The 25,976-nt window shown below is 41.0% G+C and overlaps 1 protein-coding gene across 5 annotated transcripts in view; it reads left to right on the forward strand.

Annotated features, from left to right (window-relative positions):
- LOC132393532 (neural cell adhesion molecule 2-like) overlaps positions 1-25,976 on the forward strand; it is a 1,581,614-nt gene that overhangs the window by 1,395,178 nt on the left and 160,460 nt on the right. For all 5 annotated transcript variants that reach the window (XR_009511912.1, XM_059968913.1, XM_059968912.1 and 2 more), the window contains exon 12: positions 7,483-7,656. Coding sequence is in view for 4 of the 5 variants with exons in the window: in XM_059968913.1 (XP_059824896.1) it covers positions 7,483-7,656 (174 nt within the window). In the remaining variant the exon portion in view is untranslated. The remainder of the gene's footprint in view (positions 1-7,482; positions 7,657-25,976) is intronic.

Below are 25,976 nucleotides of genomic sequence, written 5' to 3' on the forward strand. Positions count from 1 at the left end.
AGTGTATCACTTTACTCTTTTCTGGATTTAACTGCATCTGCCACTTCTCAGCTCAGCTCTGCATCTTGTCAATGTCCATTTTTAACCTACAACAACCTTCTACACTATCCCCTTGCCAAATCTTCTTAAACTTCTAAGAAAGTGCAGCTATTGGCATGCTTTCTTCATGGTTGTGACTGTGTGCTGGTCCCAGGATAAATTCTCTGAGATGTTGTTGCCCAGGAATTTGAAGCTCTTCACCCTTCCCACCACAGACGTCTCAATGGGGACTGGCATGTGTTCTTCTGACTTCTTCTTTCTGAAATCTGCAATCAGTTCCTTAGTTTTATTGATGCCGAGAGTGAGTTTACTGTCACAACACCACTCAATCACCTGACCTATCTCACTCCTATATACCTCCTCTTAACCACTCAAGACCCTGGCAACAACAGTGGTGTCAATGGCAAGTTTGCAAATAGCATTGGAGCTCCACTTGGCTACACAGTCCAGCCAGGAGCTGACGGAAATATATTAACACACCACGCATTTCTTTTCAGGTCACAGTGAAGTGGATGTGGAGAGGATGCTTCCTATGGTGGTGGAGTCTTGGAACAGAGAGCACAGCCTCAGAATAGAGGGACATCCATTCAGAATGGAGTTGAAGAAGAACTTCTTTAGCCAAAGAGTGGTGAATCTGTGGAACTCATTGTCACAGGTGGCTGTGAAGGCCAAATCATTTGGTATATTTAAGGCAGAGGTTGATAGGTTCTTGATTAGTCAGGGCATGAAGGGATACAGGGAGATAGCAGAAGAATGGTGTTGAGAGGGAAATGGATCAGCCATGATGAAATGGTGGAGCAGACTCGATGAGTCAAAGAGCCTAATCCTCCTCCAGTGTCTTAGAGTCTTATGGTCTTATCAGTCGGTCATTGGGTAAAACCCCTAAGGTCAGTGCAATAAGGAAATCTCCAGCTTTCAGTGCTGAGGTAGGAGTAAATCAGGGTGTCCCTCAGCTCACTCACCCTATTCTCATAAAACATGCTCACAATCCGGGCAACATCCTGATAAATCTCCTCTGCACCCTCTCTATACCTTCCATATCCTTCCTATAATGAACCGACCAGATCTGAGCACAATACACCAAGTGGAGATTTAGTTCAGTGATAACAAACAATCTACTGGAGGAGCTCACTGGATCAAGCAACATCTGCGGATAAAGGGAGTCGTCAACGAAATCCGGCGTTGGTGCATTTCAACTCCAAAACGCTGACAATTGCTTTCCTTCCATGGATCTGTTGTGTATAAAATCATGTGGGGTATAGATAGGGAGAATATACATGTCTCTTTCCCAGAGTTGCCAGATGAAGAACAGGAAGGTGGAGGTTTGAGGTAAAAGATTTAATAGGAACCTGAAGGAAAGGAGGGTGGTCTGTATATTTAACTGACTAGTATAGGAACTGGTTGAGGCAGGCACGATAACAACTTACAAAAGTTACTCGGGCAGATACGTGGTTAGGATATGTGCAGAGGAGTTTACTTGATAAAAGTGTGCAAGATGATAAGGCATAGATCGAGTGGATAGACACAGACTTTTTCCCAGGATAGAAATCACTACTACAAGGGGGCATAACTTTAAGGTGTTTGGAAGAAAGTATCGGGGGGGGGGATGTCTGAGGTAAAATTTTCACTCAGAGAGTTGTGGGGGCCAAGGGTCATTGTATGGGGAGATATGTTAGGGTCATTTAAAGGGTCAGCACAACATCGAAGAGAATCTCATTCAATTAATACAGAATTTTATACTCTTTGAACACAAGAGCTACAATAAATGATTAACTACACTTTCAATTGCTAAAATCATATGCTTAAGTGGCCGTTATGAGAGGACATAAATTTAAATTGTTAGAAAGAAGTTAAGAGGCAATGTCAGAAGTAGGCTTTTTTACACAGAGAGTGGTGGGTACATGGAACAACCAGTGAGGAGTGTTGATAGGCAGATTCACTGGGACATTTAAGAACCTGCTAGATAGACACATGGATAATAGAAAAAATGGAGGTTTATGTAGGAAGGATTAATCTTAGAGTAGGTTAAGGGGTCGGCACATGAGCCGAAATGCCTGTACTGTGCTGTAATGTTCTATGTTGTATGGGTATGTTTCAAACACAAGCAAATGGGACCAGATTGAATGGGAAGCATGGTCAGCACCATCAAAAATATAATCATAGAACAATCCAGCACATGAACAGGCCCTTTGGCCCATGATGTCTGCGCTGGACACAATACGAAATTAAACTAAATCCCTTATGTCTGCATACAATCCACATCCATCCATTCCACGCACATTCATAAGTCTATCCAAAAGCCACTGCAATAAACTCTTTGGCCTGTATGGGGCATTGGAGAGCATTAGGCTCCAAGGTTTTTAGAATACCTGAATTGGTTGATCGTTGTTTAACGAGAGTCGTTAATCGTTCAGAGTTCCTTGTGTTTTTCTCGAGTAACTCGCTCTTTGTAATGCAGTCTCCTGGAGCTTCCTGTTTACACTTGTTCAGTTTATTCTGATAAGCTCCAGGATTCTGTGTTACTTGTGTTATTTAAGCATACACCTGATTAGTGCTAACCACAGGGTCCTAGATTTGAGAAGGTTACTTTTCACAGTGTCCATCAGCCGAGCCTCTGACATTCTTTTGGAACTATTATGAATAGCCGCTTCTACATCGGAGTCTGTTTTTCCTCCGTGCCTGCGTTCCGATTTTGCCAGCACACTTCGTGACAGCCACTATCGTAACTGTCTTCACTGCCACCCTAGAAGCCCATTCCAGACACCCTCCACTTTCTCTGTAAAGAAAAACTTTCTCCACACATCTCCTTTATACTTGCCCCCTCTCAACTTAAATGTATGGCCTCTGTTATTATACATTTCTAATGAGCCTGCATGACAGTTATGCAAATGGCAAAAAGCAGCCAAGGCCAGGATCCAACTGGGGTCCTTGGACGAGGTGGGATGGAGGGTTGGCTTCTGTGCTGAAAGATTCAATCACACGCTAAATTCCTCCAGCAGGTTGTTTGTTGCTCCGGGTTCCAGCGTCTGCAGTCTCACGTGTCTCCATTTGGTTAGGGGATTGTTTGTGGGACAGGTTACACGGACAGTGAACGTGTAAGGAGCTTGTGAACAGAGCTCTCCAATCAGCCAGTGCTTTTGGTGCTCAGTGGTTGACTAGGGAATTGATGTTTCTGTCCTAATAACATGCTGTGGTAAAAAAAAATGAGAAAAAAAGTGTAATGAAATCATAATGAAATCACTGACATCAATTCAGCTGAAGGTCAATGTGAAGTACAAATGGAGAAGTAATTTTTAAAGTGCCTCATTTCAAGCCCATTCCACACACTCCTTGCGATATTATTTCCACAGTCTATAAATCCTTCTCTCTGTTTTACAAGTACGTCCTGGTGCTCTCGTAAAACTCGTTATTTAAAGAGTTCCACAACAGTCACAGCAGGACAATGATGAGAGAGAGATAGGAGGCGTGGGCGAATTTATGTCGGAGCAGAGGAGCTGAAGGTGTTCCATTGGGAACGGGGTGAATTATGCAAAGATTTTAATGCAGCAAGCCAGAATAAGAGAGTGAAGGAACATATTGGGTAAATAAATGAAGGAGAACGATCTGCGAGGCCGCTGACAAAGAGTGTGAAGTGAATGAGTCATTGGTTGGCTTTTCAACAAGGGCTGGCTCCACTCTGAAGAGCCAAAGGGCTTTCTTCTGACTCGATAATTCCATGCTCTAGGAATGAACATAGACGATCATTATTCCCATTGCAAACAAGCAAAAATCTGCAGATGCTGGAAATTCAAACAACACACACAAAATGCTGAAAGAACTCAGCAGGCCAGGCAGCATCTATGGAAAGATTACAGTTGATAATTCAACAGCATAATTCACCCCGTTCCCAATGGAACACCTCCAGCTCCTCTGCTCCGACATAAATTTGCCCACACCTCCTATCTCTCTCTCATCATTGTCCTGCTGTGACTGTTGTGGAGCTCTCTAAATAACGAGTTTTACGAGAGCACCAGGACGTACTTGTAAAACCGAGTGAAGGATTCATAGATTTTCAGGACAAGACCCTTCAGCAGGACTGGCGAGAAGATTTGTTTTCACTTTGACGCAAAAGAGTCTTTTCTGTTGATCAGTGTCAACAGTAGAGTATTCCCATTGGTTAGTGAATTGATTGGGAAGAGGAAGGTAGGTCCAATGCTAGGATCTTGGTTGCTCAAGAAGGAGGCCATTTTGGCCCATTGTGTTAGTACCAGCTCTCTGCAGAGCAATCACGTCAGTCTTTTTCCTCTGAACTCTTAATATGGCACCATCTTCCTGTAACATTTGACTCACTTACTAAATAAGAACCTTTCAAATTCTGCTTTAAATATACCCAATGACTTGGCCTCCACAGCCACCTGTGACAATGAATTCCATAGATTCACAACCCGAAAGAAATTCCTCCTCATCTCTGTTCTAAACATAGAGCATAGGAAAAATACAAAACCTACAGCACAATTCAGGCCCTTCAGCCCACAAAGCTGTGCCAAACAAGTCCGTACCTTAGAAATTACTAGGCTTACATATAGCCCTCTATTTTTCTAAGCCCCATGTACCTATCCAAAAGTCTTTTAAAAGACCCTATTATATCCACCTCCACCACTATTGCTGGCAGCCCATTCCACACACTCACCACCCTCTGCATAAAAAACTCACCCCTGACATCTCCTCTGTAACTACTCCCCAGCACCTTAAACCTGTATCCTCTTGTGGCAATCATTTCAGCCCTGCGAAAAAGCCTCTGACTATCCACATGATCAAAGCCTCTCATCATCTTATACACCTCTATCAGGTCACCTCTCATCCTAATTTTTTTGTGTGGGCAATATGTCTTTTTTGCGAGGGAGGGGTGTTTGGGGTTTGATGTTATGGCTGCTGTTTGCCATGTGTGTGATCTGTTAGTTTTTGTGTGTGGGAAGGGGTTGGGAGTTTGGGTTTGACAGTTTTTGTTTCTTTTTCTCTTTTGTTAGGGCAGGGGTCGATGCCTTTTCTTTTAATGACCTCCATGACTTTTCTGTTTCATGGCTATCTGGAAAAGACTAATCTCAGAGTTGTGTTCTCTATACATACTTTGATAATAAGTTGAACCTTTGGTAGGTTCTTGATTAGTAATGGTGGTAGAGGTTACAGGGAGAAAATGGGAAAATGGGATTGAGAAGGAAAATAAATCAGTCATGATATAACGGCAGAGCAAATTTGATGGGCCGAATTGCCTAATTCTACTCCTGTGCCTTATGGTCATTCTAAATCAGTGCCAAAAGTATTTGTAATGCACAGTCTTCATTGCCCTGATTCAGGTGATGCTGTTGAGCATGTTGCATCTTGTTTTATATGGAGGTGATGTGTGAATAGAGATAATTTGAAGGATGTTGAAAATTAAACATAATAACACTGTCAGTGTTCCTTGATTCAGAAGTGGTCTACTTACAATTTTTTGCTACGGTGCAGTTGACCAAATGTGTCTTCAATTTACAAAGATCTGTTCATCAAGACCTACAACGCTAGCAATTGAAATACAAGGGAATTGAAATCCCAGCAGAATGGAAAGCAGCCGCTGTTGTCTCTGCTCTCAATGTACTTGACGCAAAGCTGCCTTATAGCATCTCTGGGAGGAGGGAGTCTTGGGGTTGAGTGGACGGAATGGGAAGAGAAAGGTTTGAGGTGGCAAAGATGTGTTGACAGGTGGGGATGAGTGAGCAGGGGTGGGTTCAAAGGGGGAAGGGGCTGAGGGAGACAGACAGCTGGTGGGAAGGGGGCAACGGAGAGAAAGGGAGCTGGTGAGCACTGAAAGGAGATGAAAAGCTAAAAGGAAGGAGTGTGTGTGAGAGAGATTTAAAAAGGGAGCAAGAGAGTGAGAGGGAGAAAGAGACAGAGCATGGAGGGAAAAAGCTGCTGAGGAAGGGGAGAGAGGAGAGAGAGGTAAAAAGAGAGGAGGAAAGGACAAGAGAGAGAAGACTGGTGGGAAGAGAAAAGGTTCAGAATGCTAGAGTGCCAACAAGTACTAGGGAAGGAGAGAGACATCTTCATTTGTTTAATTGGCAAGTATGCTGAAAGAGTACATTATGTGTTTTTCTAACTATCTCATTTTAAGCTTTAATTATTAAAACAAAGGCACTTTATCTTGTTAGATAATATACTTCTAAGCATTTGGATCCTTGATCTGAAATTCTTGAGCTCTGGGACAAAATCGAGGAACGAGAAACACTTCCACAATTAATGAGTTTTCACCGAAAACGACATTTTTTTTTGGAGCAGAACACTTTGATTTCTCAAGATACGGTTCTACTGGAAACAACAACACTGAAATCATCACTGTGAAAGCTGACTCCCTTCCTTTGCTGGGAACTACCATACTTCCAATAAAAAGGCCATCCTTCAGACTGACACTGTAGGACAATTAGGGCTTCAAGGAAAGGGTCCGTTCCCATCTGCTTCTACTGAGCTAAACGCCATTACGGTTGTCGATTTGCCTGTAAGTGTTTATTTGACGTTTGTTCCAGATGTTAGCATCTGTTCTGGGCAGATGTTTGTGGAGTGCCCATCATTGTAGTCAACACTGTGAGGTATTGACCAGTTTAAATCCTAGTACAATATGTAGGGAATATGAATTGTTAATTAAATGAATCAGAATTTTTCAAACAGAATGGTTGCATCACTGCCTGATATTGGGGGTGCAGAACTCAACCAGCCCCATCTTGGGCACAACCCTCCCCACCAGCAAGGATATCTACAAACAGTAGTGCCTCAAAAAGGTGGTATCCATCATTATTGAATTGAATGATCTTTCTTGTCATTATACATAGGTACAATGAAACTCTTTTTGCTTCGTCTCAAACAAAGCGGTAGTTAAAAACAAGACAGTAATAGAAAAACGGTATTAAATAGATAAGTAGCAGAAAATAAGTTGCAGCAGCACCAGAATATCACAGTAATGCACAAAGTGCCGTTAGTGCAAGTATCTGTGTAAGTGTGCTCACAGTTTCAGTCATTGTTCTATGGGAGTGGTGTGATGGAGGCCACAGCTCTGGGGTAGAAGCTGTTCCTCAGTCTATTTGTTCTGGTTTTTAGTGACCTGAACCTTTTGCTGGATGGCAGCGGGTCAAACAGGGAGTGGCCGGGGTGTGTGGTGTCTCTGGTTATGCTGATTGCTTTCCTCCTGAGTCTGCTGGAATAGATGGTGTCCAGTCCTGGGAGCTCCATCCTGACAAGGACTCTCACCATCCAGCACATGCTGTCTTCTCATTACTACCATCAGGAAGGAGGTACAGAGCAACCTGAAGACCCAGACTATATCCAGTATTTTAGAATTTTGTTTGAAACAATATACCATGATTTTCCTCCGCCATCCAAGGTCTCTCCTCATTATTTATGTAAGTTAATGAATGGTGTGTTTGTCCTTTCCTGCAGCTGTGCCATCCAGTCCGTACGGTTTGAGAGTGCTTGCAGCATCACAGGCGGTGGCAAGAATCTCCTTTACCAAGCCGGATTCGCATGGTGGTGTCCCTATCCATCACTACCAAGTGGAGATAAAGCTGGCAGACTCTGAGGACTGGAGATCCGTGAATTCCAATGGGACTCAGAGTAAGTGGCTGAGGGGGCACGAGGAGGGGAGTCTTTGTTCCAAAATGTGACAGAGTGAGTGTGAAATCAGTGGAGATAGTGTGTCTGAAATAGAGGGAGTGGGAGATGGAAATAGAGGAAGAGAGGGAAACGGAAAGAGTGTGAGATGGAAATAGAGGGAAATGGAGGGAGTGAATCACCATGTAAATCCCTGATATTCATTTTCTTGAGGGCATTCTCAGTAAATGTAACAAACATAAAAGGATCAGTGGAAAATTGCACGCAATAGGTGCGCAAAGGACAAAAAAACTGCACATAAAGAAGAGGAAAAAAGACTATGAGTCCATAAGTTGTGAGAACAGTTCAGTGATAGGGCAAGTGAAAAGGGAACATTCTGTCCTATTGTATCAAGCAAATAACTGAGAGTTCATCATAAATACAGAGCAGGGTGGAGCAAGAGTCTAATTCCTTTAGAAGAATGTCAAGACATTGAAGAGGGTTCTGAAGGAATTAACAGGAGGGAGGCAGGAGTAATAGATTTCAGTTACAAAGTTGGATGTCTGCAACAGGGAGGTTAAGAGGAGAATGGATGAATTTTGAAAATTCAGAGGAGGTTTGATGAAGAACTGTTTCCTCTGGCAAGGGGTTCAGTGTTCAGAGGGCACAGCTGCAGTGACCTAAACCTCACACTGTCATTTTACAGCACTTCAGTCTGATTGGTTTAAGAATGGTTAATATCATTTCCTGCACACATGTGTAAAGGAGAACTAAGAATTGTTACTCCAGATCCAAAGCAGCACAAAAAATGAAGAACACATCATCAGCATTATCTGGCATGTCCTGTGACAAGGACAATCATGGCCTTCCATTTGATGAAGGATTGTAGTGAAGACCCAATTCGCACTATTGTGCTTATTCTTTTGTTTTCTCGAACCATGACTGCTCTTGACAAAATTTTCTACAGAAGTAGTTTGCCATTGCCTTCAGGGCAGTGTCTTTACAAGATGGGTGACCCCAGCCATTATCAATACTCTTTAGAGATTGTCTGCCTGGCATCAGTGGTCGCATAACCGGGACTTGTGATCTGCACCAGCTGCTCATACGACCATCCACCACCCACTCCAGCGATTCACATGACCCTGATCGGGAGGTGGGGCGGCTAAGCAGGTGCTACACTTTGCCCAAGGGCAGGGTAGAGGAGGGAAACAGTGTGTTATATATCTTTTAGTAGAGACATATCTCATACCTGCCCCTAAAGAACACAATAATATTTCTTTAAAAAACACAGTAAATATAAGTACGTAAGATAGCTTATACACATAGAATGATTGTATGTCCATAAAGTGACACTAGGCACAGGAGTGTCTGGACAAAAGGTTGACAGGAAACGATAAAGTGGAGATGAAGTTAGTTGGTGGAGGTGTTGATCAGCTTTACTGCTTGGGAAAAGTAACTGTTTTTGAGACTGGTGGTCCTGGCATGGATGCTACGTAGCCTGCTCCCTGATGAGAATGGGACAAACAGTCCATGAGCAGGGTGGGTGGAATCTTTCTTGACATTACTGGCCCTGTTCTGGCAACAATAATGAGGGAAGAAGTCATCTCTCTGACACAGTGGTGTAAAGAAAACAACCTCTCTCTCAATGTCACAAAAACAAAGGAGCTGGTTGTGGATTACAGGAGGAATGGAGACGGGCTAACCCCTATTGACATCAGTGGATCTGGGGTTGGGAGGGTAAACAGCTTTAAGTTCCTCAACATCCACATCACCAAGGACCTCCCATGGTCTACGTACACCAGATAAAGGCCCAAAGGATCATTGGGGACCTGAGTCACTCCAACCACTGTCTATTCCAGCTGCTACCATCCGGGAAGCGGTACCGCAGCATAAAATCCAGGACCAACAGGCTCCAGGACAGTTTCTTCCACCAGGCCATCAGACTGATGAACTCACACTGATCTGAGTATACTTCGATGTTACATTAACTGTTCTATTTAATAGAAATTATTATAAATTACCATGATTGCACATATAGACGAGGATGTAACGTAAAGATTTTTACTCCTCACATATGTGAAGGATGTAAGAAATAAAGTCAATTCAATTTTAAAAAAACCTTTCTGTATATACATTCCAATAAAAGGTATTCACCCCCTCCCGGAAGTTTTCACGTTTTATTGATTTACAACATTGAATCACAGTGGATTTAATTTGGCTTTTTTGACACTAATCAGCAGAAAAATATTGCTACCTGTCAGCGTGAAAACAGATCTCTACATAGTGATCGAAATTAATTACAAATATAAAATACAAAATAATTGATTACATAAGTATTTATTCCCCCTTACTTTAATACAACACACCACATCATCACTGGTGCAGCCAATTGGTTTTAGAAGTCAAATAATTAATTAAATGAAGATCTGTTTTTGGGAGACCTGTGTGCAGTCAAGGTGTTTCAATTGATTGTAGTAAAAATCCACCTGTATCTGGAAGATTCAGTATCCTGGCAAAACAGCACTGGGACGACAAAAGAACACTCCAAGCAACTCCACAAAAAGGTTACAAGTCAGGTGATAGATACAGGAAAATTTCCAACTCACTAAATATCCCTTGGAGGACAGTTAAGTCAATCATCAAGAAATGGAAAGAATATGACACAGCTGTAAATCTGCTGAGAGCAGGCCATCTTCAAAAACTGACTGACTGTGAAAGAAGGGGACTAGTGAGGGAGGCCACCAAGAGGCCTATGACAACTCTGGAGGGGTTACAAGCTTCAGTGGCTGAGATAGGAGAGACTGTGCATTCAACAACTGTTGCCCGGGTGCTTCACCAGTCACAGCTTTATGGGAGAGTGGCAAAGAAAAAGGCACTGTTGACTAAAATCTCGCATGAAATCTTGGCTAGAGTTTGCCAGAAGGCCTGTGGGAGAATGTAAGTCTGCTGGAAGAAGGTTCTATGGTCTGATGAAACCAAAATTGAGCTTTTTTGCCATCAGACTAGAGGCTATGTTTGATGTAAGCACATCATCAAAAACACATCATCCCTACCATGAAGCATCAGGGTGGATGCATCATGTTGTGGGGATGTTTCACTGCAGCAGACCATGGATGGCCTGTGAAGGTAGAGGGTAAAATGAATGCAGAAAAATACAGAGAAATCCTGGAGAAAACCTGATGCAGCCTGCAAGAGAGACTGCAAATGACTTGGGAGAAAATTTGTTCTCCAGCAAGACAATGACTCCAAGCATAAAGCCAAAGCTACACAGGAGTGGCTTAAAAACAACAAAGTTAATGTCCTGGAGAGGCCAAGTCAGAGTCCACACCTTAATCTGGACTTAAGCTTAAGCTGTTCCCTGATGATCCCCATGCAATCTGACAGAGCTTGAGCAGAGAAGAATGGGGAAAAATTGCAATGTCCAGATGTGCAAAGCTGATAGAGACCTATCCACGCAGACTCAAGCCTGTAATTGCTGCCAATGATGCATCCACCAAATACTGACTTGAAGGGGGTGGATATTTATGCAATTAATTATTTTGTGTTTTATATTTGTAATTAATTTAGATAACTTTGTAGAGATCTGTTTTCACTTGGACACGTAAGAGTATTTTTCTGTTGATCAGTCTCAAAAAAGCCAAATTAAATCCACTGTGACTCAATGTTGTAAAACAATAAAACATGAAAACTTCCGGGGGGGGGGGGTGAATATTTTTTATAGGCACTATATGTTATTGATGGAGGGTAGGTTGGTGCCAGTGATGTGTTGGGCAGTTTTGACTACCTGTTGTGGAGCCTTCCTGTCTACCACAGAGCAGTTTCCGTACCAGGCAGTTTGTTAGGATGTTTTCTACTGCATAACTAGTATGCTTGTGCAAAGTCTTCAGCCTCGTCAGAAACTGGAGGCATTGGTAAGGTCAGAGGCCAATGGAGAGGAGTTGGTGAGAGAGGCCAGAGGAGAATGGCCAGACCGGTTCATGCTGATAGGGAGGTGACAGTAACTCAAGTAACCACACATTAGAACTGTGGGCAGAAAAGAAACTCTCAGCATACAACACATCAAACTTTGAGGTGCATGGGTGACAGCAGCAGAAGAACATGAAGGTACTCTCAGGAGTCACTTTATTAGGAAGAGGGGCCACAGTGTTGGTGGGTGGGATCCTTCATTATGTTACTGACCCTATTCTGACACCTTTCTGTTTCTATGTCCTTTGATGTTCAGTCACTTAGCCCATATTCGTTAAAGACCAAGATACCTGGATTCTCACTTTGAAAGCTCACCAAGCTCTCTTGCCAAACCTGCCATCCTATCACAATTGACAGTGACGGATTTTTTGGATCCTGGAGTTTTTGCAATCTGGAAGTTCAGAATCAAAAACTGAGGCATAAAGATTATTGCTTCTGAATGCTTTATTAAGAGTTACAAGAACAAAAGAGCGAACAAAGTTAAAAGGGCCGAGAACAAAGAAGTTGTGGTCATCTTTTACAAAAATGAGTTCCAACTGAAAACATAACAGTATTCCAGTGATAATAATTAACCTATAAAATAGCCAGATTCAAGTGGTGTTACACGTGCTGCAGGAAAACTGCAGAAATATACAGTAGAAGCTATACCACTATTATCGAAAGCCTCACTGAACAGTCACACATATATAGGTCATTGTATAAGCATCCAAGCAAACATAGGGAAGTTAAGCTGCAAGAAAAATAACGATTCTGCACCTTAACACAACAATCACCAACCTGTACATCTTTGGAAAATGTGGGGAGAAAAGAATACCAGAGGTTATTTGAGAGAACTAGAATATAAAAGCAAGAATGTAATGTTGAGGCGTTATAAGGCACTGATGAGGCCTCACATGGAGAATTGTGAGCAGTTTGCAGCTCACCAACTGCTACAATAAGAAAGGATGTGCTGACATTAGAGAGGCTCAAAGGAGGTTCATGAAAATGATTTCAGGATTGAAAGGCTTGACAAATGAGGAGTGTTTGATGGCTCTGGGACTGTACTCACTGGAATTCAGAAGAATGGTGGGGGGGGGGGGGGGGGAACCGCATTGAAATGAATGTTGAAAGACCAATGGTGGATGAGTCTAATACCAGACAACACATCCTCTGAATAGAGGAATGTCCATTCAGAACAGAGATGAGGAGGAAGTTCTTTAGCCAGAGAAGAGTGAATCTGTGGAATTTGTTGCCACTGGCTGCTGTGGACGTAAAGTAATTGGATATATTTAATCAGAGATTGATAGATTTGTGATTAGTCGGGCATGAAAGGATATTGGGAGAAGGCAGGAGACTGGGGCTGAGAGGGAAATCAATCAGCCATGATGAAATGGCGGAGAAGACTCGATGGGTAAATTGCCTAATTCTGCTCCTATACCTTATGGTCTTAAATCAATGCAAGCTGAGCAGAAGAAAGTTCAGAATCAGATTCAGAACTAGAATCAGTTTTAAACCACTGGTATATGACATGAAATTTGTTGCTATGCAGCAGTAGTACATTGCAATACATAATAAAAAGAACTGTCAATTACAGTAAGTATATACAATACATATAAAAAGTATTCCCCCCCCCCCGGAAGTTTTCATGTTTTATTATTTTCAACTTTGAATCACAATGGTTTTATAATTAGACTTTTCTGACACTGATCAACAGTAAAAGACTCTTTTGTGTCAAAGCGAAAACAGATCTCTACAAAGTGATCTAAATTAAGTACAAATATAAAACACAAAATAATTGTAATAGGCATCCGTTAGTCTTGAGAGACCATGGATTTGCACCTGCACAGGCCTGGGCAGGGTTGTATGGGAGACTGGCAGTTGCCCAAGCAGCAAGTCTCCCCTCTCTACGCCACCCATGTTGTCCAAGGGAGGGGCAAGGGACGATACAGCTTGGTACCAGTGTCATCACAGAGTGATGTGTGGTTAAGTGCCTTGCTCTTGCTCTAACTAATTGATTGCATAAATATTCATTCCCCTTTAATATGACACACCAAATATGGCATCACTGATGCAGCCAGTTGATTTTAGAAGTCACATAATTAGTTAAATGGAAATCACCTGTGTGCAGTCAAGGCCTTTCAGTTGATTGTAGTAAAAATACACCTGTTTCTGGAAGGCCCTATTGCTGATGATACAGTATCCTGGCAAAAATGACACCATGAAGACAAAAAATACTCCAAGCAGCTCCACAAAAATGTTATTGAAAAGCACAAGTTTTTTCAATAACACAAGAAAATCTGGTACAAAAAATTTCCAAGTCACTGAATATCCCTTGAAGTACAGTTAAGTCAATCATCAGGAAATGGAAAGAATATGGCACAGCTGTAAACCTGCCCGGAGCAGGCTGTCATCAAAAACTGAGTGACTGGGCAAGAAGGGGACTAGTGAGGGAGGTCATTCAAGAGACCTATGATAACTCTTGGAGGAGCTCATGCTTCAGTGGCTGAGATTGGAAAGACTGCATATACAACAACTGTTGCCTGGATACTTTGCCAGTCATAGCTTTATGGGAGAGTGGTAAAGAGAAAGCTACTGTTGATAAAAACTCACATGAAATCTCAGCCAGAGTTTGTCAGAAGGCATGTGAGAGACTCTAAAGTCAGCTGGAAGAAAGTTCTGTAGTCTGATGAAACCAAAATTGAGCCTTTTTTGGCCATTAGACCAAACACTATGTTTGACGCAAGCCAAAAACCACACTTCATCAAAAATACCCACCATGAAGCACGGTGGTGGCTGAATCACGCTGTGGGGACGCTTCACTGCAACAGGCCCTGGATGGCCTGTGAAGGCAGAGGGTAAAGTGAATGGAGCAAAATGCAGGGAAATCCTGGAGGAAAACTTAATGCAGTCTGCAAGAGAACTGTGACTTGGGAGAAGATTTGTTTTCCAGCAAGATAATGACTCCAACCATAAAGCCAAAGCTACACAGGAATGGCTAAAAACAACAAAGTTAATGTCCTGGAGTGGCCAAGTCAGAGTCCAGACCTCAATCCAATTGAGAATTTGTGGCTGAACATGAAAAGGGCTGTTCACTCATGATCCCCATGCAATCTGACAGAGCTTGAGCAGTTTTGTAAAGAAGAATGTGGAAAAATTGCAGTGTCCAGATGGGCAAAGCTGATAGAAACCTATCCACACAGACTCAAGGATGTAATTGCTGCCAAAGGTACACCTACTAAATACTGACTTGAAGGGGGTGAATATTTATGCAATCAATTAGAAACATAGAAAACCTACAGCACAATACAGGCCCTTTGGCCCACAAAGCTGTGCTGAACATGTCCTTACCCTAGAATTACCTAGGCTTACCCATGGCCCTCTATTTTTCTAAATTCCATGTACCTATCCAAGAGTCTCTTAAAAAGACCCTATCGTTTCCGCCTCCACCACCGCTGCCAGCAGCCCATTCCACACACTCACCACTGTCTGTATAAAAACTTACCCCTGACATCTCCTCTGTACCTACTTCCAAGCACCTGAAAACTGTGCCCTCTTGTGCTAGCCATTTCAGCCCTGGGAAAAAACCTCTGACTATCCACATGATATCCACACAATTATTTGGTGTCTTATATTTGTAAGTAATTCCTTTAGATAAATTTGTAGAGATCTGTTTTCACTTTGACATGCACGAGTCTTTGTCTGTTGATCACTGTCAAAATAAAGCCAAATTAAGTTCTGACGAAGGGTCTCGGCCCGAAACGTCGACAGCGCTTCTCCCTATAGATGCTGCCTGGCCTGCTGTGTTCCACCAGCATTTTGTGTGTGCTGTCTGAATTTCCAGCATCTGCAGATTTCCTCGTGTTTCCAAATTAAATCCGTTGTGATTCAATGTTATAAAACAATAAAACATGAAAACTTTCAAGGGGGGCTAGTGAAGAAGCTGAATTTTCAAGTGTGTGCCTTCAGGTTCCTGTAACTCCCCTCTGATAGTAATAATGAGAAGGGGCATGTCCTGGGTGATGAAGGTCCTTAATGATGGATAAAATGTTCCTGGGAGATGTCTGAGTTAATTTTTTTTTACACTGAGAGTGCGAGCCAGGGATGGTAACAAAGGCTACTACATTGGGGACTTTTTAGAAACTCCTAGATAAGCACATGTAAGAAAAATGGAGGGTTGGGGAGAAGGGTTAGATTGATCATGAAGTAGATCAGCACAACTTTGTGGACTGAAGGATCCATAGTGTGTTGTAATGTTCTATGTTACATTGTACACAGAACAGAATACTAGAGTGTAGGCCCATTATGTTTTCCCAACTTTATAAACTACTCAAAGATTAATCAAACCCTTCCCTCCTTCATATCCCTCCATTACTCTGTGTTGTAAACCAGAAGATTTATGGGAGGCAGGCACAAAACCTTGCAGTCACAGGAAAAATTTGCAATCTCCGAACAGACACAGGGCCTGGGGTAAGGATTGAAACTGGATCGCTGGTATTGTGAGACAGCTGCTCCACTGAGCTGTCTCTTTCCAAAGTTCAATTCTAGTTTTTCTTCCAAAACTGCAAGGTCACTCAGATTAAGCTTGGCTTTGCAATTATCCAATTTCCTACCATTTGAAAGCAGGTTTCCATTCAAAGGTGCATATTGACACTAATACTCGGCTATGCACAATTACACTTGGAGCTGTTTTTGTGTAAGTATAAATTCCCCAGATACTTGTATAACTTCTCATTACGGGTAATACCAAAAATATTAGGAGATTCACGAATAGCAATGGCTAAAGGTTCTAATGCAATATTAAATAATAAAGGACTTAAGGGACAACCTTGTCTCGTACCACGAAATAATTGAAAAAAAGAGGATCTGTAATTATTTGTAAGAACAGAAGCAACAGGTTTATAATATATTAGTTTAATCCATGATATAAAATTAGGACTAAAATTAAAATTTCTCAAAGCATTAAATAAGTATGTCCATTCAACCCTATCAAAAGCTTTTTCAGCATCTAATGAAATAACACATTCTGGGATTGTGGGTGATGAAGTATAAATTATATTAATCAATTTTCTAACATTAAAAAAGGAATACCGATTCCTAATAAAACCAGTTTGGTCTTCTGAAATAATCTGATAGTAACTTTTCTAACCTAATAGCTAAAATTTTTGTAAGAATCTTAGAGTCTACTTTTAATAGCGATATAGGGCGATAAGATGCACATAAAGTAGGATCCTTATCTTTTTTAAGAATTAGAGAGATAGTAGCTTCATAAAAAGACTGGGGTAATCTCTTCTTAGCAAATGCATCATTAAAGATTTCACATAACCAAGGAGAAAGCAAAGAAGAAAAAGTTTTTAAAAATTCTATAATATAACCATCAGGACCAGGAGCTTTCCCTAAATTCATTGATGAGATAGCCTCTCCTATTTCGGCCATAGAGATGGGAACATCAAACAAGCTACGATCTTCATCTGTCAGTTTGGGAATATTCAAATTGTTAAAAAAATTATCCATCATGGACAGATCGCCATCAAATTCTGATTGATATAAAGATTTATAAAAATCTTGAAAAGTGTTATTGATTTCTTTATGATCAGTAGTCAGATTACCGTCTTGTTTACGAATTTTAATCATTTGTCGCTTAGTCGAAATAGCTTTTAATTGGTTAGCTAACAATTTACCAGTTCGATCACTATGAATATAAAATTGAGCCCTGGACTTAATTAATTGATTCTCAATTGAAGAAGATAATAATAAGCTATGCTCCATTTGAAGCTCAACTCTCTTCTTATAAAGTTCTTTGGTAGGAGTCACGGAATAAATCTTATCAATTTCTTTAATTTTATCCACTAATAAAGCAATATCTAAATATCTTTGTTTTCTTTTACCAACGGAATATGATATAATTTGTCCACGGATAAAAGCCTTAAAAGGGTCCCAAAGTATTCCTCTGTCAATCTCTTCAGTATAGTTTGTTGAGAAAAACAAGTCAATTTGCTGTTTTATGTAGGTGATAAATTTTGGATCTTGAAGCAAAGTAGCGTTAAGTCTCCAAGATCTAGTATTATAGGAAAAGTCCGAAATCTTGATAGATAACTTCAAAGGTGCATGATCCGAAATGGCAATAGAATCATATTTACAATCAGTAACATCTGTTAATAAACGATGATCAATAAGGAAATAATCAATTCTAGAATAACTGTGATATACATGTGAAAAAAATGAAAATTCTTTATCTTTAGAGTTCAAAAACCACCATATTTCAGTAATTCCCGAATCAACCATAAAGGAATTAATAAGTAAGGCTGATCTATTCAGAAGAATTCGAATAGGTTTAGATCTATCCATCAAAGGATTCAGACAACAATTGAAATCTCCACCCATTATCAACATATATTCATTTAGATTAGGAAGGGAAGTAAATAAACATTTAAAAAATTCAGGGCAGTCAAAATTTGGAGCATAAATATTAACTAGAACCACTTTTCGATTAAAAAGTGAACCAGTTATCAACAAAAATCTGCCCTGTGGATCAAAAATAATTTCATGATGTATAAACGAAATTGAGGGGTCTATAAAAATAGACACACCCCTAATTTTGGCGGTACAATTCGAGTGAAATTGTTGACCCTTCCAGAACCTAAAAAACGTTAATTATCCTCCCTCCTAATATGGGTCTCCTGTGCAAAGATAATATTAGCATTTAGTCTATGGAATACTTTACATACTTTATGTTGATGACTTGTTGTTATATATTTCTGATCCTGACAGGTCTATTCCCGCTATTTTATCCTTGTTGGCACAATTTGGTAGTTTTTCTGGTTATAAACTAAACTTGGATAAGAGTGAATTATTCCCTTTAAACGCGCAAATTTTATTGAATGACAGGATACCATTTAAAGTTGTTACTGATAACTTTATCTATTTCGGTATAAAAATTACCAAGAAATATAAAGATTTATTTAGACTGAATTTCTTACCTATGCTTCATCAAATTCAACAACTTACTACAAGATGGTCTCCCTTATCCTTATCATTAGTTGGTCGGATTAATGCTATTAAAATGATGATTTTACCGAAATTTTTATATTTATTTCAAGCCTTACCAATTTTTATTCCTAAATCTTTTTTTGATAACATTGATTCAAAAATTTCCTCATTTGTGTGGCAAAATAAAAACCCCAGGTTAAGTAAAAGGCAATTACAAAAATCTAAAAAAGATGGTGGTTTAGCTTTACCTAACTTTAGATTTTACTATTGGGTGAATAATATTCGTAACTTAATTTATTGAAAATTAGATTTGGATTCACCATTGTGCCCACAGTGGGTAAATTTAGAATGCAATGAGGCACAGGGATATTCTCTATTCTCCGTACTTGGTTCTTCTCTTCCTGCTGATTTAGTTAAATTCAATAAACAGATATCCAACCCTGTTGTCAAACATACATTACGTAAGTTTTTTACTCTGAAAAACTTTGTTCTTGATAGCCCTATCTTACTTAACTTATTTTTTAAACCTTCTTTGACAGATCAAGCTTTTAGCATATGGAAAAGGAAAGGTAGAAAATGTTTTCGTGATCTTTTTTTTGAAGGTAGTTTGATGTCTTTCAACCAACTTTCCAACAAATTTAAGTTACCTAAATCTAATTTTTTTAGATATCTACAAATCAGAAATTTTTTATATAAAGTTCTACCATCCTTCCCCAATTCAACTTCAATAGATTTTTCAGATTTGATTTTTACCTTAAATCCTTGTCAGAAGGGATTAGTGGTTTTTATTTATAATATGATTATGAAGATACAACCAGAAATATCAGGTAGAATTAAACAAGAATGGGAAAAAGAACTTCAATATAATATATCAACAGAAAAATGGGAAAAAATTTTACAAATGGTTAATTCTTCTTCAAAATGTGCTAAACATGCTTTAATACAATTTAAAATTGTACATAGAGCTCATATGTCTAAAGATAAGCTTGCTCGATTCTATTCTCATATTAACCCTCAATGTGACAGATGTCATTCAGATGTGGCTTCATTGACCCACATGTTTTGATCATATCCCACCTTATATAACTACTGGAAGGACATATTTGCTACCATTTCCTCAATTTGGAATATTAATTTACAACCTCATTTTATCACTGCAATTTTTGGTATACCAAATGAGGATGGTAACCGGTTTTCCCCTTCAATTAGACGAATGATCGCCTTTGTAACATTAATGGCCAGAAGGTCTATATTACAAAATTGGAAAGAAGTAAATCCTCCTATCACATTTCAGTGGTTCTCTCAAACTATTTCTTATCTGAGCTTAGAAAAAATTAGAAGCACTATTTTTGACTCATCAATTAAATTTGAAGAAACTTGGGGACCGTTCATTCGACATTTTCATATGAATTAATCTGGCCTCTTCCAGACCTTCTCTCTGTTTATTCTTGTTCAGGTATGGCGTTCTGGAGTTTTTGACACTATCATATACATATAAACTGTTATTATTGCCCAGGTTAGTTTAGTTTAGTGGTTTTTTTTCAATATATATTTTTTTCTTGTATTTTTAATTTTTTTTTCTTTTGATGATTATTCTTACTTTTTTCATGTATAATTATTATAGGCTTGATTGATTAATGTACTATTTTTTTGTTGATATTTTAATAGGATATTGTTATCTTATTATTAATTCAATTTCAAGTCTAGTGCACTTATAAACTATTCATTATTATGTTATGTTTTTTTATATATATGAAATTCAATAAAAAGATTGAAAAAGAAAAAAGAAAAAATTCCCCAGATACTTCCAGCCACAATGATTACCAGCAGATATACTAATACCTGCGGCGATTACTCACAGGTTGGAAATAAAAAAACATACATGCTAGAAATCCAAACTAAACAGGAAAATGCTAGAAATGTTCAGAACAGAGAGCATTGGGAAACAAACGTGTCTTTTCAGATCAAACATCCTAAATCTGTCTGTCTAAATGATGAAGGATCTCAGCCCGAAACATCGATTGTTTACTCTCTTCCATAGATGCTGCCTGGCCTGCTGAGTTCCTCCGGCATTTTGTGTGTGTTGCTTGGATTTTCAGCATCTGCAGGTTTTCTCTCATTTCTGTCTATCTAACTAACTAATTATCTATCCATCTATCTATTTATTTATTGACTGATTAATTTATTTAGAGGTGCAGTGCCCAGCAAACTACACCACCCATCAACCCACCTATTTAATTCTAGCCTAATCGCAGGACAATTTACAAAACCAATTAACCAACTAACTTCTGTCCCAACATCAAAAGACTGTGGGAGGAAACCAGAGCACCCAGAGGAAGCCCACATGTTTCATGGGAAGGGAGTAGAAGCTTCTTACAGATAGTAATGGAAATGAACTCTGAACTCTGACATCCTAACCTGTAGTAGTGTCATACTAACTGCAACACTACCTCTCTTTCTACTTTCAAAGTGCTGCTGAGAATCTACTCCTTAGACTCAACTTTTGATTATCCCCTTATTATTCCATTCCAATGAAACAACTTCGACCAGGAATGTTGACTCTGAAATGCCATCTTTGTTTCCCTCAATGCTCCCTGTTCTGAACATTTCTAGCATTTTCCTGTTTAGTTTGGATTTCTAGCATGTATGTGTTTTGATTTCCAACCTGTGAGTAATCGCCTCAGGTATTTGTATATCTGCTGGTAATCATTGTGATTGGAGGTGTCTGGGGAATTTATGTTTACACAAAAACTGCTCCAAGTGTAATTGTGTGTTGCTGGCGTTAATATGCACCTTTGAATAGAAACCCGATTTCAAACGATAGGAAATTGGATAATTGCAAAAGCAAAATTAATCTGAGTGACCCTGCCATTTTAAAGGAAAAACTGGAATTTAGCAATGGAAAGAGACAGCTCAGTGAATTACCTTGTAGATTTACACAAATGCTGCTGTCTCATGATACTAGTGATCCAGATTCTGGCCATTTGTTGGGAGACTGCACATTTTCCCTGTGACTGCAATGTTTTGTGCCCCACCCCGGGGATGTTCTGATTTACAGCACAGTAAAATGGAGGGCTATGTAGGAGGGAAGGATCCAATTTATTATTGAGTAGGTTATAAGGTCGGCAAAACACCATGGCCCAAGGGCCTGCACTATGCTCTAGTGTTCTGCTCTGTGTACTATGTAATATAGAACTGTTCAATGCTCTACAGCTCCTTCGGTCCACAAAATTGAGCCAATTTACTCCATCATCAATCTAACCCTTCTCTCCTACACAGCCCATAACCCGCCATTTTTCTTACAAACATGTGTCTGTCTAAGAATTTTTAAAATGTCCCTAATGCACCAGCCTCTACCAATGTCCCCAGCAGCGTGTTCCAGGCCAGTGTGTGAAATTTGTTGCTGTTATTGAAGCAGGTTTTGAATGCGTCGTTCTGTGTGATCTGACCACAAATGACCCAACAGAGTCTTCAAGATACTATTAAATCTCCCTCATTTGTGAAGGAAGCCTATTGGTCACCTGAATTTATTGTTAGGTATGGGACACACCATCAGACTAGAAAACCATTTCCTTTTGAGTGTTCTCAAAGGGTGGTGAGAGTGTGGAATGAACCGCCCAAGCAACTGGTGCATGTGAGCTCGATTTCAGCAATTAAGAGAAGTTCCAATAGGTCCATGGATGCCAGGGGTATAGAGGGCCTTGTTCCTGATGTTGGTCGATGGGAGTAGGCAGTTTAAATGGTTTGGCATAGACTAGATGGGCTGAAGGGCCTGTTTCTGTGCTGTATTCTCTATGATTCACCATGTAATTGTTGGGGATCTCAGCAACTGAGGGAACACAGCGTGCTTAATGTTATTATGCTCAGGCCAAAAGTTTTCATCTGTAGTGTCGTTGCTGTCATCACGGCTCACACTCCTAATGGATTCCTGTTGCAATGGCCTTCTTTTCTGTCAATGTGTCAAATATCAGGATGCCCTTGTGACAGCAGCAACTATATCACTTTCATAGATGTCTTCATTACTCGTCAAACTTTCCACAGACAAGGCACCAACATCGCTGGAATCTGCTCTCTCTCTGCTGCCAAAATTCCAGGTGGAATATAATAAAACATATTCTCTGTGGGTGTTATACTTTATTCTGCATTATAGAGAACATTGAACGTACAACTCACTACAGGCTCTTCAGCACTCAATATTATGGCAGTCTTTTATCCCATCCCAAGATCATTCTAGCTCTTCCTACTCACATAGCCCTCCATTTTTCTATCATCCCTGTGCCTATCTAAGAGTTTCCTAAATGTCCCTAATGTATCTGCCTCTACTGCCCCTCCTGGAAATGCATTCCACACACCCTGCGCTCTTTGTGTAAAACAAAAATGCCTACTTCTGACATCAATGAGGCATTGATCATGTGCATAGTCAGAGGCTTTTTCCCAGGGCTGAAATGGCTAGCATGAGAGGGTGTAGTTTAAGGTGCTTGGAAGTAGGTACAGAGAAGATGTCAGGGGTAAGTTTTTCACACAGAGAGTGGTGAGTGTGTGGAATGGGCTGCCAGCGACGGTGGTGGAGGTCGATACAATAGGGTCTTTAAGAGGTTCCTGGATAGGTACATGGAGCTTAGAAAAATAGACGGCTATGGGTAATTCTAGGTAATTTCTAAAGTACGTACATGTTCAGCACAGCATTGTGGGCCGAAGGGCCTGTATTGTGCTGTAGGTCTTCTGTGTTTCTATTACCCCTTAACTTCATTCCAATCAACTTAAAATCATGCCCTCTCATTATGGCTATTTAGGCAATTATAAGAGGGCATAATTTTAAGTTCAACACAAAGTACACTGCAGATGCTGGGGTCAAAGCAACACGCACAACACGCTGGAGGGACTCGGCAGGTCAGGCAGCATCCGTGGAAACGAGCAGTCAACGTTTCGGGCAAGACCCTTCATGAAGGGTTGACTGCTCGTTTCCACAGATGCTGCCCGACCTGCTGAGTTCTTCCAGCATATTGTACGTGTTGCATAATTTTAAGTTGATTGGAAGAAAGGTAACGGGCAATGAGAGAAATGTATCTGTCTGTCCTATGTGTCTATACCTCTTTTCATTTTATACATTTCTATCTAGTCACTTCTCATCCTCCAAATAAATCAAATCAAATTCAAGTTTAATTATCATTCAACCAGACATGAATGCAGCCGAACAGAACAGCGTTCCTCTGGGGCCAAGGTGCAAAACGTACACAGCATATTCAAGATAACGAACACATATACAGTCATGCAAAAATATATAGCCCAGGTCCCTGAGTGACATGTTCTGCAAATCGATGACACAGTTCCAGACAGTCCATAGGCAAACACAACCACAATCCAACTTGTTATTCTATCGACTGAACAATGGGGGGGGGCAGCATTAAAGGAAGAGACCACTTGTCACAAGGGGACGTGGAGACTGGACCCAAACGCAGGATGCAGGTACTGAAGTACTAGGGGCAAGACAGGAATAACTAAAGGATAGAACCAGATGGGGAGACCAGGGCGTGCGAAAGAGACGGGGCATGCTAGGTAATCCTGGGGTTCAGAGAGAGTTCGTGGCTGGGCTGGATCCTGGAGTCCGGGGCTTGGCTGGGTCTTGGAGTCCGGGGCTTGGCTTGATCCTGGAGTCCGGGACTTGGCTGGGTCTTGGAGTCCGGGACTTGGCAGGAGAGCTCCCTGAGCTGCCACATAACTCCTGGGCAGGGCCGCCTCCCAGGCGGGAACACGGAGGCCCGGGCAAGACGCAGGACACCTAGGCAGGTAGCGGGCACAACCCATCAGAGTGGTAGGAAGGGGACAGAGTCCCCCCACCAGGCAACGGCAGTCCAGCCTGCTACCCGATGGAAGCAAGGGATCAGAAGGGAACTTGGTCTGGGGTAACTCCAAGGCTGACTCAGAACTTGAGGCTGAAGCCGTGGGCCCTCGCAGCTGGGACAACTGGAACAAACAGAGCCGATCGGACAAAACACCTCAGAACATGGCAAACCAGTTCACACAAGACAACCAGCAAACAGGACAACCCCCCAACTAGGCTCAGTCCCAGAGTCCCTTATATCCACCTGCCAGCTGATAGGCAACAAGTACACCTTCTTTAGCCAAGGTGATCCTATTTGGCTTAAGGGTGACAGGAGGGACGGCTACAAGACCCGGAGTCTGGAGTCCGCAGACAAAATCAAGACCCGGAATGGGGGCTCCGGACCGGACCATAACACCAGTCCCCAACCGAGCATGGACACCATGCTACACCGCCTCTGGCATCTCCTCTCTTGGACTCCAGCAGCAGGCAGGTCCACAGTTTGAGGTCTAGTCTTCACTGTAACCAGTTTCTCCAAAGTGAAAAGCTCTCGCTCCCTTAACCTACCTCATAAGACATGCTGTCTATTCTGCGCAGCGTACTGGTAAATCTCTTCTACACCCTCTCGATAGCATCCACATCCTTCCTATAAAGAGGCAAACAAAAATGATATTTAATGCATTCTGTTACTGTTTTCCTTTGTACTCCCCCAATGCACTGTGCAATAATTTGATCTGTATGAACAAGCTTTCCACTGTACCTCAGTATAAGTGTCAATAATAAGCCAAGTCCAATTGTAATAAGGGAAACAGCAGTAGACATAATGTTTCACTGTTGATTGGCTAGAACAAAATATGTAGAGTAAGTGGTGAAGTTTCTTGTGCCAATCCATGCAACAAAAAACACCAGGTGTTTCAGTCTTCTGTCATACCAATGAGGGTGCTGGATCAAAAAGCTGAGAATAGAATAGAATAGAATAGAACTTTATTGTCGTTGCTCAAAACAACAGGATTGCAGGGCTACTCCAGTCCATGCAAAACAGATATTCACAATGCATGTGAACGGCTTAGTTAAAAAAAAAGTGACTTCAATAGTGCTTAACACCCAAAGGCCAAAGGCCAATGGCAAGCTGGGGTGCAGCATTATTCAGCTACACAACAACCTTTGGGAAGAAGCTGTTTTCAGTCTTTTTGTTGTGGCTAAGATGATTCTGTATCTCCTACCAGATGGCAGGAGATTGAACAGACAGTGTCCAGGATGGCATGGGTCTCTAATGATGTTACAAGTGCACTGTAGGCATTAAGAGTTGTAAGTTCTCTCCAAGTTAAGTCCCAATGATGTGCTGAGCCATCCTAATCACCTGTTGGAGTAAACCTGTTGGGTTGCCACCCACTTCAACACTGCTTCACATTCCTATTCTGATATGTCCATACATGGCCTCCTCTACTGTCATGATGAGGCCAAACTCAGGTTGGAAGAGCAACACCTCATATACTGTCTGGGTAGTCTCCAGCCCCTTGGTATGAACATCGAATTCTCCAACTTCGGGTAATTCCCTCCCTCTCACTTCCTCCATCCCACTTTCACTCTA

The sequence above is a fragment of the Hypanus sabinus genome, chromosome 4 (assembly GCF_030144855.1).
Source record: "Hypanus sabinus isolate sHypSab1 chromosome 4, sHypSab1.hap1, whole genome shotgun sequence".
Taxonomy (NCBI): Eukaryota; Metazoa; Chordata; class Chondrichthyes; order Myliobatiformes; family Dasyatidae; genus Hypanus; species Hypanus sabinus.